The sequence below is a fragment of the Bombus pyrosoma genome, linkage group LG7 (genome assembly GCF_014825855.1).
Source record: "Bombus pyrosoma isolate SC7728 linkage group LG7, ASM1482585v1, whole genome shotgun sequence".
Taxonomy (NCBI): domain Eukaryota; kingdom Metazoa; phylum Arthropoda; class Insecta; order Hymenoptera; family Apidae; genus Bombus; species Bombus pyrosoma.
Genome location: NC_057776.1, coordinates 5,801,048 through 5,815,742, shown reverse-complemented (window position 1 = coordinate 5,815,742; position 14,695 = coordinate 5,801,048). Strand labels below are relative to the sequence as shown.

At 28.3% G+C, this 14,695-nt stretch overlaps 4 protein-coding genes across 11 annotated transcripts in view; 2 read left to right on the top strand and 2 right to left on the bottom strand.

The window, feature by feature from the left end:
- Positions 1 to 1,463: 1,463 nt before the first annotated feature.
- LOC122569678 (thiamin pyrophosphokinase 1-like) lies at positions 1,464 to 7,155 on the bottom strand. 2 transcript variants are annotated; one of them, XM_043731097.1, is made up of 7 exons: positions 6,288 to 7,155; positions 6,110 to 6,211; positions 2,621 to 2,791; positions 2,253 to 2,515; positions 2,078 to 2,182; positions 1,838 to 2,000; positions 1,464 to 1,755 (listed from the first exon to the last, which is right to left on the bottom strand). In XM_043731097.1, exons 1-7 carry the CDS (start codon positions 6,751 to 6,753, stop codon positions 1,595 to 1,597), a joined length of 1,431 nt encoding a protein of 476 aa, XP_043587032.1. In that variant the 5' UTR covers positions 6,754 to 7,155; the 3' UTR covers positions 1,464 to 1,594. The 2 variants fall into 2 exon arrangements, with proteins under 2 accessions (XP_043587032.1, XP_043587031.1); XM_043731096.1 differs by lacking the exons at positions 6,110 to 6,211; positions 6,288 to 7,155 and adding an exon at positions 2,939 to 3,077.
- On the top strand, positions 3,147 to 4,759 carry LOC122569679 (UPF0565 protein C2orf69 homolog). 2 transcript variants are annotated; one of them, XM_043731100.1, is made up of 6 exons: positions 3,147 to 3,170; positions 3,614 to 3,646; positions 3,744 to 3,868; positions 3,940 to 4,090; positions 4,161 to 4,404; positions 4,496 to 4,759. In XM_043731100.1, the coding sequence occupies exons 1-6, from the start codon at positions 3,162 to 3,164 to the stop codon at positions 4,696 to 4,698; spliced, it is 765 nt and encodes a 254-aa protein (XP_043587035.1). In that variant the 5' UTR covers positions 3,147 to 3,161; the 3' UTR covers positions 4,699 to 4,759. The 2 variants fall into 2 exon arrangements, with proteins under 2 accessions (XP_043587035.1, XP_043587033.1); XM_043731098.1 differs by lacking the exon at positions 3,147 to 3,170 and having other exon boundaries at positions 3,511 to 3,646.
- A 149-nt stretch (positions 7,156 to 7,304) lies between the features above and the next one.
- On the bottom strand, positions 7,305 to 10,709 carry LOC122569670 (T-complex protein 1 subunit eta). Its single transcript, XM_043731070.1, has 6 exons — positions 10,552 to 10,709; positions 9,694 to 9,954; positions 9,133 to 9,462; positions 8,578 to 9,050; positions 8,238 to 8,507; positions 7,305 to 8,159 (listed from the first exon to the last, which is right to left on the bottom strand). The coding sequence occupies exons 1-6, from the start codon at positions 10,552 to 10,554 to the stop codon at positions 7,868 to 7,870; spliced, it is 1,629 nt and encodes a 542-aa protein (XP_043587005.1). The 5' UTR covers positions 10,555 to 10,709; the 3' UTR covers positions 7,305 to 7,867.
- A 697-nt stretch (positions 10,710 to 11,406) lies between these two features.
- The window catches only part of LOC122569681 (adenylate kinase isoenzyme 1), an 11,290-nt gene continuing 8,001 nt past the window's right edge, over positions 11,407 to 14,695 (top strand). The window contains exon 1 of one of the 6 annotated variants that reach the window (XM_043731105.1): positions 11,407 to 11,545. The gene's annotated coding sequence lies outside the window, so the exon portion shown is untranslated. Of the gene's footprint in view, positions 11,561 to 11,605; positions 11,849 to 12,172; positions 12,296 to 14,695 lie in introns of those variants that run through there. The other 5 variants (XM_043731107.1, XM_043731102.1, XM_043731103.1 and 2 more) reach the window with 5 other exon arrangements.

Genomic DNA, 14,695 nt, shown 5'->3' with positions numbered 1-14,695 from the left:
CAAATAAATCGTGAACATCGAGCTCAACAATTTGAAATAGGAAACAAGACTTTTATAAGGAGATTATAAATCAGAAATGAACGGCTCCCACGGTTGCTCTTGTGATTAATTAACTGTATATAAAGATTGTTTTCTTCCAAAGTAAATACGTATGTACAATTTTATACAGAACTATAAAACTGGACTATCAGCTGTAATATAAAGGATATTATATAATATACACATAAATGTATGTTGTGAATATAAGTATTTAGAAAATAATCATGCCATAATTGAGTTTTTTAACTATTCCGGTGATTAAATATTTATACATATTTAAAATATTCCAGTCACGCCGTTTTTTCAAATCATAGACAGTTTAGATACATGTAAAACGTCATACATATTAAGTGTCTTTTTTATTCAATTTGTATGGGATTAAAAATTATAGAATGATAATATTAATTCTAAAAACTGAAAAATGCTAAAAGGGACAAAGAATTGAAATTCGAGATTCTTATGTATTGACATTTTTTAATTACAAAATCCATAGTCTATAATTGGTATGTTATATACAATAAATATAAATAAATACATATTTTGAATTGACGTTATTTACTTAGTTACATCTTAATATGCGCAATATTATAATTTGTCATTTTTTAAACAAAATAAAGACAACTAATTATCATTTTTATTCATGTGCGTATATATATATACACAAACAGTTAATAATTTTCCGACCTTTAGAACATTAATTTTTCAATTTTTCTTTTTACAACACATTATTATCGTTATTAAGCGAGCATAAATCCATTATTACTTATACTATTACCATTATTACCATTATTACTATTACTTATACCAATTATTATTAAATAATTAAATAATATACCAAAGAGTTCTAGCGTATCAATTTAATGAAATTTTAGCTTTTATTAAGTACATATAAATTAAAAAATGATCAAACATATTTACATGTTTAATATCAATAATATATTAAGATAAAAATTATTAAAATTATAAATTACCTTTGCAAATTTTGTCATGGTAATAAGTACCAGCATTAAATTATAAACTTAAAAAGTTTACTTTTTATCTTATAAATTTTCTACTTTTCAATCATATATTATTATGGTTTAAAAGAACAAATGTACCATTTGAGTTATTAACAAAGAGTCTAATATATATATCTAGTATATACATTTCTTTTACATGTTATTTAAACAACAAGCAAAACATATTTTTAACATCGTATAATAAAAAAATAAAACGTTTTTAGTAACACCTAAAGTTTCAAAATTTTTAAATATTATTCTTGAACCTTTATAACTTTATATAAAAAATATCCAACTTTCCATAAACCTTATAAGCTTATAAATATAAATTATGCTGAACAAATAAAAAATATCTACTTTGATATTTTTATAATTTGAATTCAGAGAAATCTGTCTAACTTTCTCTGTTATTAAAAAATTGATCAATTGCAATAGAATATACATCAACTTTATAAACTATTCAAGTACATATTATTATATTATAGTATTATAAATATTATCAATTCTATAATACATATTTTCAGAAAATATTGAAAAACGATTAACACAGAATGCCATCAAGTATTTTGTGATATTTCATAATTACTTGTATTCTTTTGAAGTGGTTCTATACCCATAGTCCATATCACTGGTGAATCTGTATTTATAGTTACTTCAGAGCAATTGTCATATGTATTTGAAGAACTCACAAGACCCCCAAATTGTAATGTTGCATTATCTAAGAGATGAAACACATTTTTTTTTCTATAATACTGAACCGATTCAAACATATCACTTTCATTATATTGGTCAATACATACTTAAATTCCATTTCAAACCAGTTGTTATTATACAGTTAACAGGTGCACCAACTGGTAACAGTCCACACCAGCTATTGTTTTCTACCAAAATTTTAGGAATGATTATACTATGAAGACCCGGTCTTAAAACCCATGTCAATGAATTGCTTGCAATTTGAATCACCTAAAAAATACATAAAATTTAATAAATGAAAATATCTTAAAATAAGTCTAAGTTACAATTAAATAAGTAATAATTACTTGTACATGTTCAATAATCTTATCACTTCTATAAAGTGTATTAATATTTCCCATGATATGATCAAATCTCCCTGAAGTGTCTACAAACACGTATATTCCATTTAACTGTAAACAGTAATCGTCTCATTATTGAGTATAATTCACTCAAAAAATCATATAAAATATTCTACATTACCTTTATATCTTCTTTTTTAGCATATTGTCCCAATTGAAGCAAAGCTTTCGTATAGTCTGTGTGATCTTGATCAGGTGTTTTAATAATCATTGAGCCCATACTCTTTAGTTTTTCAAGAATTAAAGGAGAGCAACTATCCATATCACCAGTAATTAAATTTGGTACATATTCAGTATTATTTCCATTTAATAAATCAATACCTTGCTCTTCTAAATAATGTAGCCATCTGTATGTTCCACCATCAACAGTAACATTAACCTGAGCTGAATAACATACACTTCTGAATGAATTATTTTTAACAAAGATTGCCAAATATAAGTAAACTTCTTTATTTGTTATTCAACTAGTTTTAAGCACAAGAAACATACCTCTTTTCCAAATTTGAAGTAAAGTATTATCTTTCCAATAAAGTGGACTGTTCAGTATAACAACAGCGTACTTGTAATGTGTATGATAATTAAATATTTGAAGAGGATCCCACACCGTTGTAAAGTTTGAATCACAGTGCATGACTAGCTTTGATTTATATCTTTCTAGAACTGAAAAAGATACGTATAGATTTAGGTTATGTCATACAATTTAAAGGCACATAATTTTGATTATTTAAATAATATTAAAATATTTAACATTTACTGTAAACGTAATAAAAATTGACATCGACGTTCTCTATTTTTACTATATCTTACGTAATAATTGTTGGACTTTAGTCATGATGAAACTCAAATTCAAAATGGTACTTTTAAAATTGTACATAATTAATATACATATGTTTTATACTCAAAATAATTATATTAACTTCATTTTATACAAAAATTTAAATGCATATCGTTTTGTTACTGCGACACAAAGATCATATGCTTTGGCATTACAAAAAATTATAGAATCCTTAAGTAAATTTGATCATATTCCATGTCTTACGTATGTATAACAGAAATTTTATTCAACAGGAATTAGCTACATTAAAGTACTAAATTGTTAAAAATATAAATTCAAGTAAAACTACAATATTGCAGCCATTTAATAAATCCGCTGTCCTTTAGCATTAATATTCGTATTATTATGTAGTGGACATTAGCATTAAACAAGTGTGTACAATTGTGAAGGAATTATAAAATAATTTTGCGATAATGTAATTTGTTATATTCACAAATTGGGAGAATATCATGATGTAATTTGTTATATTCATAAATTGGATGAATATAATAATGTATTTATTATACTTACTTTTATTATAACCTTATTGCATAAAATCATCTCGGAACATTATGTCATCTAAAATTTGGATTTGGAAAAATGTTCCCGGAATTACTGGTCGATGTGATGATATAATTTATTCACGTCCGATATTACCACCAAGTCAGGATGTTCTTTTATATTTTGGAGGTGATATTCAGGTACATAAAATGCTTTGCATAACTAAACTAAATAGCTCTATTAAACAATAATATAGTACAGTGTATAAACATTTATATGAACATATTTTTATTATAGGACATTCAAGAAAACATGAAACATGCAGGTAGCAAAACATATATAGAATGGAGTTTAGAAAATACAGCCAAAATACTTACTATTAGCTTTCCTAAAAAACATGTGTTTTTAATTCGACCATCTAGGTGATATTTATAAGCTATGTTAAAAATGATATATTTGATTTTTATTATTATTAGCTGCAGTATTGTTTTAGGGTATTAGAAACGTTAAGTTATTTTGATAACTTTGTACCATCAAAAGAATATGGTATACCAGTATTTTGTCCAACGCATAATGCTTTAAAGCATTTACAAGAATTACTTAAATCTTCTGCAAATAGAATTAATATATATAATACAGACAAGGTATACATACTATAAATTATGAACTGTAAATTTATGATTTTTAATTGGTACAAATATATTTGATGTTTAGGAACTTACTCACTTGAATATTGAGAAAGCAAAGCTAACAGTAGTTGGCTTTAGCAAAGGTTGTATTGTTTTAAATCAATTACTCCACGAGTTTCATTATTACCAAAATAAATTAGATCCTGATATTGAAATTAATAACTTTATACGTCTCATTGAAAGCATGTGGTGGTTGGATGGTGGACATGCAGGCTCTAAGGATACATGGATTGTGGAAAAATCCATATTAGAATCTTTTGCAAAATTAAGTAATACTATTTATTGAGCTTGAAGCCTTTACAATATATTTATTAAATGCTTTGTTAACTTTATATTAAACATTGATATATATTATTGTAGGGATAGATGTTAATGTTCATGTTACGCCATATCAAGTTCAAGATCCTCATCGTCCATGGATTGGTAAAGAAGAAAGCTACTTTTGTAATATTTTACGAAATTTAGGAATTCCTATAAAACGAACTTTACATTTCGCAGATAAGACAAGAAATTTACAAAATCATTTTAATGTTCTTAAAGCTATTCGAAATTATACACAGTAATATTATGTACACAGTAACGTTATTTATAGTGATAAAATTAAATGGGAAATGCCTATAATGATTTCTGATGTTTTATTTCATTAATTAGGTGATATGAAAATATATAAACTTCTTAAGTACAGTGTTACATTCCAGAGAAATTTTTTTTATGGTAGAGCATATGATAGAATTATTTGAATTAAGTATAAAATATCAATTTTGTATTACCATATAAGGGAGAGGCTGGAAGGATGTGCAACCAGGTAGAAGATGGCTCTACGTGAAAAGATAAGTCGAAAATGTAAGATGAATTTTTTTCATATGACGCTCCATTTTTGAGAAAATCAAGTTTGAAGATTTGACAAGTATGCTTCAACTTGGCTAGTACCATACTGAAGAGGAATAAATAATCGACAGGAGGCTAAACTGCATATGAAAATAAGTCAAAAATATAAAACACATCTTTTTGCAGGAAGCTTTGTCTCAAAGAAAAATAGATTTGAAAATGTATCTTGCGCTTGTACAAGACCAGGTTCTTGACCAAACATGTTTAAACTTTATTTTCTTGAAAATAAGGTTTTAAATTGAAAAATTTAATTTTAGATTATTTTATTTTTAACTTATTTTCGTGTGTAGAATAACCTCCTGCTGATTTGCTCATATCCAGTCGGTACTTAGCTAAGTTTAAATATATTCGAGTAAATCCGATTTTCTCGAAAAGAAAGCATCGCATGAAAAAATGTTATTCTATATTTTCAGCTTATTTTTTCATATAGAATCATCACCAGCCCGGTTGTATCACCCACCCGGTATCACTCTGTATAATTAAAAAATTGTATATTCATACAGCAAGTGAATAAGGAAATCCATAATTGTAACAAGATGATATAAAATTTTAATTATAATTTATATTCAAATTCTTTTTATAAATCGCATTTAGCTCCTTAATTCGACATTTATGCATGTATAGTGAATATAAAAATAAATATCAATAATGTATGTAGCATCATATGTTAATGCTAAAATATTATTTTCATGTGATAACTTAATAAGAACATAAAATATATTTTATGACAAATTTTGTAACATATTATTAATGCATCATCTAAACAGTATTTCTACTAAATTTTGAAATATTTTTTCAATAACTTAAGTAACATACCCTTAATATTATATAATATTACAAGTAATATATAAATTTTACAAAAAGATTTTAGAAAATAACTTTGATACGCTGTAAAGCTTTATCTACAATATAGAGATATTAATTTAGATAATAATCCATACAAAATAAATATTCTGTGATATTAATTTGAATTTTCCTAGCATCTATTTGGACATTTTGTATGATAGTAAATTATACTTCCAGATTCTGAAACAAATTGTTGTTAAATAATTAAATTTATATAGTTTCCTTAATAAAAATAGTTACCATTATTTAAGTGTGATAATTTAACTTCAGCCCATTCATCAGATCCATCACAACAATCACAATATCCATCATTAACTTTATAAGATGGTATTTTTATTGGAACTTGTTCAAAAATAATCATAATGTCATTAATAGAAAAATAAATATTATATAATAAAATTTAAATTATTAAGTATACCTATAAATTGCAAGGATGAAAGTTCACAATTAAAGACACCATTATTACATGCATTGGTACCAGGCTCGTCACTACCATCCAAAGGACAATCACAGTAGTTATCATTAATTTTAAAAAAGTCTATTTCGTCTTTTGAAATAAAACAAACAAATTTCCCCCGTTCATTTGGCAAGTATTTTGAAATATCTTGATCACACGTTCCACGTAACGATACAGTTCGACCTTTTTTATCGCGAAGTAATTTTGAATGCAATGATTCATTCCATCTTGAACTCATTTTACCATCGATATAATTAGTTTTTCGTACAGATCCACTAATGTATTTTCCTACGGTCGCTTGATTAAGTTTTTTAAAGTAAACTAACTGATGAGTAACGAAAATAATAGAAACTATGAATACACAAATTAACGTATACTTCAACTTTTTTCGTAAAAATCGACGTTTCCAAAATCTTTCGATTTTCATATTTACCGATTCCCTATACTAATTGGAAAAAAGTTGTAAGCAATATTTCTTTGTTAAATCAAAATTTTGTTCATATTAATCGGGTAGTTTCTTATTTCAAGTATATGTTTCATATATCTCATAATAAATTCACATAAAATATGTTTTTCATAATTAACGATCACACCATTCGCACCAGGCTTTATTTACAAACAGCATGTAACTCATTCTGTTTCCTTCGAACTCGAACACAGTCAAAATTAATCTGTTATAAACTGGTTACACAAATGAAGTTGTCTACAAATCTACAAGTCATCAACAACTCCAATTATCGAAACAACAGTTCGAATTTCTCCTCGGAAGGTTAATGATTCGTAATTAAACACAAACTTGAATATTAACATAATTGTCATTTTAATCGCTACTATAGTAACAGTGATACTCTTTATAAAAACTTTTAGTGAAAATTTTTATTCCTAGAATAAGCTTACAGTGAAAATGTTTAAATATTTCAATTAAGAATACAGGTATTTTAAGGATAATGTAAGGTAAGGACAATGAACAAAATTATATTATGTTTTTATCCCAACAGGATTTGTGAAACAGGAAATGCTTTTTATTAAAAATAGTAAGCAAATGTAAAATGTTACATTAAAACTAAATCGAGACCTATTTATGAATTTCGTGATATAATGATGGCGAAATTTAATAACAAATAAGCAGTAGTTACCGTTACCGTTGATATTATCATTTATAAGGTCAATAATGTAATGACGATATTTTCATGTTCTTTTAATTTTTTGCGAAGCATACAAAGAATTTTTCCTTTTAATATTAAATTTTGCAGTTAAATCAATAGTTTACAATTTTATAAATGAAAAGTGGGTATTCTTGTAACTCGTACATATGTAAAATACGATAAACATAATATTATGTTACTATATTATCCTGATTGTAATTTTTGCGATAAAATATTGAACTATTTCCAGAACAAGACTTTGAAATTCATTTTATCTTATATTACAATATAGGAAAGAAGTATGTAAAAATTGTTGAATAATTTGTAATGATATAAGCGGATTGTTGCAATACATTAGCACATGATTTCTTTTTAAGTTAATAAAGCGATTTATTATTACATTGGTCTTCCCATGCCACGACCCATTGGAGCATGTGGTCCATTATCCTGACTACTTTTGGGGTTTTTTATAGTTTCATCAACAGATAAAATAAGACATGCTGCTTCAGTTGCAGCTGTTAAGGCATTAATTTTTACTACAGCAGGTTCCCACACATAAGCTAACATATTATCACCAATGTCTTCGGTGTTGATATCAACACCATAAGTATGCATGCCTTTGTGTTGTTTCTGTCGCAATTTGTTCAAAATATTTGTTGCATCAAAACCAGCGTTATCGCATAGTTGTCTGAAATTAATATAATTATTATTTTCTAAAAAATTAAAATTATGGATGTTAAAATAAAAGTTGAACTAAAATACGTACCTTGGAATAACCTCAAGTGCACGAGCTATTGCTCCAATTAAAAGTTGTTCTTTTCCTGCTATTACACGAGAATAGTCTCGTAATGTTTTCGATAGTTCCATCTCAATAGCTCCACCACCAGCTACATAGGCATTTGTTTTAAACAAACGTCTAACAACCATGATAGCATCATGCAAAGATCTTTCTGTTTCTTCTAAAAATTGTTCTGCTCCTCCACGAAGTATAAATGTACATGTTTTAGCACGTGATCCTTCATAGAAGAAATTAAATCTAAAAATAATTATTTTGATATAATAATCATTAATTATTAACGTCCGATTATTTGTTGCATTTAAAATACCTTTCTCCTCCAATTTGTCTTTCCTCAAACATTTCACATCTACCAAGATCTGATTCTTTGATGTCATGTACAGTTGTTAGAATACTTCCACCACATGCTTTCATTGTCCTTTTTAAATCCTCTTCAGGAACTCTACCTGCGCAGAACATGTCTCGATCTGCGAAATATTGCGTAGCGACATCACCGATTGGTAATTTTGATAATACTACTTGTGCTCCACTCTTGTGAATCTTGTCAAGCTTGTCATATAAAATTTGCCATTCAGCATCAACTATTTTTTGATATTCCATAACATTATCCACACGTATTTCAGCATTGTCTCTTTCTGCTTTAAGTTCTAATTCTATATTTAATAGAGCGATTTTACAATCTTGATATTTCTTAGGTTGCATTTCAAATCCAGCATAGGAAAATGTTTTCTTAAAAGCTACACCTTTAATCAATTCTGAATCTTCCAATGCTCCACCGGAAACCTATATAATATGTGCAATAATAAACAAATGTAACTTAGCATTTTTGACAATATTGTGTAAATTAGCTTTCAAATAAATTTACCTTTTTAATACCGATCATATTGAGAGGTAACATCTCATCAAGCATCATGACAGCTTTTACAACCATACGACTGAAAAACTCTTTTTGCTGATGAATTAATTTTGAACTCATAGATGTAGCTGCACACTCTTCTAAAAGTTCCACTAATTTTGTTTGGTCAGACTTATCTATCTTTACACTTACTGCATTTATTTTTTCAATTGCTACTTGAAGTGCAAGACGAAGAGCTTTAATCATTATACGTGGATGTACTCCTTCTTCAATAAATGGTTTCATTTGTTTCAAGAATTCTCCTGCTAATAGAACTACACTCGTAGTACCATCACCAACCTATAATATAAATGATAAAATTGAGACATGTATAAAACAATTACGAGTTTAATATAGAATATAATTTAATAAAATGTTTGAACATTATTGAGATAACTACAAATCTTCAAGACGTTACCAGTCTATAAGTTCTTAACATACTGTTCTCTGTATATTAACTAGTAATGTTATATTTTGATTACATCACATTTTAAGTTTTTACAGAGTTTATATTTATGACATATTATTTACCTCTGCATCTTGAGACTTTGCAATATCAACTAAGGTCTTTGCTGCAGGATGAACAATTTCCAGCAGTTTTAAAATGGTTGCACCATCGTTGGAAATAGTTGCTTTTCCATTTTGATCAACAATAAGTTTATCCATCCCTCGAGGACCTAAAGTAGTTCTGACAGCATCTACTACTACTTGACATGCATTTATATTTGATATTAGCTGTTGTTTCCCTTGGGATGCATCTGTACCTTCTTTAAGTAAAATTATTTGAGGTTGCTACAAAAAAAATACACATATATGAATGAATTAGATATTCATTGTTAATGATGATTATAATAACAATAATTATATACTCTCATGTATCTTCCCATTTTTAATATTTTATATTTAATACATGTACATGTGCTTTTATGACACTATGGCTGCAAAAAACTAATGATGTCTGTCAGATTTCAGCGAGACAAATGAATTAAGAAACAATATTTTTTTCTTTTGTTATCACGTTAAATATTTATAGTAAATAAAACTGATCAGTTTTTATTGGAACTTTAGAAATACCACCACCTATTAATTAGATTGTTTCCACATGCACATTGTGGGAGTAAGCCGAAATTAATCTCCATATAAGGTTAGAGCTATAATGCAATACTCATTTTCCTGTATTTCGCTTTACTAGTATTCTAAGCTTAATAACTCATTTGTACAGAATTCCCCATTATTATTAAAAAGAACTGTATTTTTCTGACATAAAATCATATTAATTTTCGACATATAGCGGTTTATAACAAAATTCGTAATATAAATCTAAATTCATATTTTTTAGTAAAAGTTTTATGTTTTCTGTAATTTAAATAAAAAATTTATTCAGCTTACCATTTTTATAAACCTACGTTATAACTTTTCAGTTTCTTAAAATTTCAGTCACTGTGCTTGAGCAAAGTTACTCAGTAACCTGTAAATAGTATTCGAGATGATTCTACTAGGATACAAGCGTTAGGTATCGTTCACACTTAACGGAAGTAGCTTCATAAAAAGTGGCTGACCAATAAAAATCTCGAATTTAAACCTGTTAATGTTTGAGATAATTTAAATTATAATTTTTGAAATAGATAATTACATAAAAATAAATATATTACATAAGTTGGAGTATGTACATGTGTACATTTTAATACGTATATATTGATGCAATTACTTTAACTCTATTCCTAACTATATAACCTTTTCTGATTTAATAATGGATAGGAAATATAATAAAGTAATGAAAAAAATAGATGATAATTCGGCTTTTTACTTTTATTAATTTTTAATATTTTACTACATAACCTTCATCACAAAAGATCGAATATTCGAAATCGTTTAAACGAAATTTGTACAAAATTATTGTTTTCGAGTACAGCGTAATACTCGTATATACGCATTCTTATATTAACATTTTAATAGCAAAAATTGCATGCTACTTTGGAAGCGTAATTTTTTTTTACAATAACTATGATTAAAATAAATAACATTTATGTAATGCTTTTAGTCTTGCTTCAATCTTTTAATGTTATATCATGTATGCCTTTTACTTTATTTAACAGTAATATATATAAAATAATAAATATTACCATTCCACCAGTTTAGCTTTTAGTAAGCTTTTTTAAAACAAGCGACAGATGGCGTTGATTTAAACAAAGAGAAAATTTCGCTCGTTCATCAAAAAGCAAACGAAAACCGCAGGATTTGGAGTCAGCAGCTGACAGTCTGGTACCAGTCAACAGTACGAAAGGGAGTGTTGGGGTTGGGAGGGCGTGGGTGTAATTCGTGATCCGATTACACGAATAGAAACTGGGGTCCAACATTTACCGCATATTTATTTTTAAACATTGTAAGCATTCGCTTTGTAAGTTTCGACCGGATGCTTTTATATATATATATGTACATCATCTAATGCCAATACAACCACCTACATAATCTGCGCCCTGAGTGACCAGTGTAAGCGCTGAAATTAATCTAGTCGTGTTAGAGCTTTTAAGCGAGGCGCGCAAGTTTCTGACAATTCTGACTGCAATTAACGATAAAATTCTAAAAAGTGTATATCTTGTGTTGCGCGATACTATTAACTTTAAGTGTAATTCAACGAAATCGTATATTCGTGTACGTTTCGGAACAAGATAATTTTATTGTCGAGGTAAAAGCAAATAAATATTTAAAACTTAAAGAATTTGTATCGCATCTCCCAAATATAATTCCATATGCTTATCCTTCTAAATGTGATTTTTACATTATATATATAATTGTGTATGTGCTGTAGTTTTTCACGCTTGTCGTTCCTAAAATGATTTTACACATTTTTAAATTGATATTTACATGCACTAATATTAAGGATGATAGGAAATTCAAGGTGCCAAGAATGTAAGTTACATGAACTATGTAACACAGTACTTGTACTGTATTCATCTTGAATGTAAGATGCTGACGTTACATCATTGCACATGCGTAAAATCACTCCCACCTGATGACGACGAGCCAATAAAAAATCGATATGTTTAAAATTTTAACGGACGAGCTTTGACTAGGTATTCTCTTAACTTTTAGTAGTTAATAGTGAAATCTTGAATCTGATGGATCTTGAGTAGTAAGTAAACGGTTACATGTGTTGTCGCTGTATTTATTTCGATAGTTTCTTTCTGTTTTGTTAAAATACTGCATAGCGCTTTCATAGCTCTGTAGTCGCGCCATTTTTACTGTTTCGTTTTGCTTTCATTACCGTCATCATTTCAATTATTTAATACGCGTTACAATAAAATGATAATAATAAGTGGCTATCACAATGAATATCGAGATAATTGATATAACAGTGCGTTTAGTACACTATCAGTTAAAAATTTTAAGTTATTACAAATTTCATATTTGCTCTCATATATACATGTACTCTTTCTTTAAGATGAATAAATATTTCGTTTGTCCTCGTATTTATACTTGAGTGCGGTAGGTAGGTAATACGTAATTTAATACATAATCGTATCTAGTACATAAATAAGCTGTATTTTAGCTGTTATAAATAAATTAGCTGTGTTTTATTTTAACTAAGAATGAAGTTATAGATACAAACAGCAATGAAATTGATGAAACTTTACTTTCGTATCGTTATGTAAAACAAATTTTGTCTGTTTTGAGCATTTCTTGCGTTAGAAAGCGTAAGAAAAAAAATACTGAAGTCATATACTATAGAGAAGTTTGATACATGTAGCGCGAACGATAATAGTATGGCAATTTGATTTATTTCTTAATAATAGAAATTGTAGAATTTTGATAATTTTTGGCTAGCTTACTTTCGCGGAGCAAGTGCCAATTTCAATCTCCTTATTACGAGCAAATGTGAAATACTTATCATGTTTATCGTTCAAGCGATATCATCATTTCGAGATGGAATAACAGCTAATTTGATAAACAAAGTCAGCTGTGCAAATAAATACTGTATTTTTCTCAAGTGTTTTCAAAATTATATAAATTACTGAACATGCATCTAGATCTATTAAAATAAATTATAAAAAAGTAATATTGTCTCGAGTATTAAGAAAACAATAAAAAATATTAAATTGTGTAAAAATTACTTGTATATTTATACGTATTTTTACGAATGATTTTCCTTACTATTTTAACGCGATGTAAAAATTCATAATTCAACGTAATGTGGATGAAAAAAGAAAAAAATGTGTACTTTCGTACGTAACGTGCACTCGAGACTGGGAATGAGTTTAATCTAGCGCTAGCAAGTATTTTTAACACAATCACGTATACGAACGTTAATTTACGTGGTCAATGGGCTGAAGCTAATGCATAACGTTCAATCCTACTATCATGAAACGTTCATGTATGAAAATTGCCTTAAAGTTCAAGGGAAGTATACACGGTTAGAGAGAATATTAGAAGCAAAGTAGATATATTGATCAAGGGAATCGAAATAACAAGGTGCAATTAATAAATAAATATATATATATATATATTATTTAGGTGTTTTCTAGATATTGCTCATTTATTTACCAATGTTCTCTTAACTCTTTGAATGTCATTTGTTTTATACAGAATGCAATAGTATGTTTCCTCTCAGAACGTTTTAATATAATCGGTGAAATCATTTTTTACAACCCATTGTTTAGTATACGTACTTGTGTACATGTATAAGCAGAATATCGAACGTAACGAAGTTGAACGTGGAAAAGAATTTCTCATGGCAGAATGAATTAATGTCCAGTAACATTGGATATTATGCGAGTCTTTTTTAAAGATTTCGAAATATTTCAAAGATTTCAAAGTTAGCTTTATTATCTTAAGTGAAAGCATATAATAGGTATCAGTGTATTAATATAAACTAATTACATTAAATTTTCTACAGAAAGCAAGTTTCTAATCGAAGCACTTGTGCCCGAAAATTATTATTTACTTTTAACAGTAGATCTATCAGATCTATCAGATCGAGTCGTAATGCTTGTAGTTAAATATGCTGCATATATGCATATCGATGGTTCTAATTAAAGCAATTATGATATATATATATGTCGGAGAAGCGCTGGGATCAGGGTTGTGGGCGTTCAATGAATCTTCACGCTGGTTGGCCATCGATGCGGTACGACACCGGTGGAGTTTATTGTTGCGATGAAGGTGGTACAATCTTAGTGGCTTATCACGGTGATTGAGCGCTCGCGAAGTTAGTGACAGTGAACCCAGGTCCGATGACGAATACGCGGTCAACGGGATAATAGATGTATGTTCTCACAAACTCCGAATTCGCCGAGACGTTATACTTTCTTGCTGACGAGACCGCACACGAGAGAGTGAATCTTCGTCACGACGATGCCGTAGAGGAAAACTATGATGGGGTGTGCCTAAGGGCACGAGATCATCGGATTCGCCAGAGAAAGCCTTCGTTCGGAAGGTGAGGGAAATTGACGTTGCTGTTAATTGGTCAATCTCCACTTTGATGGTTAGAAAAGAATGCTAGCTGCCCCTGAGGGGAGAGTTGTTTATGAGGAGC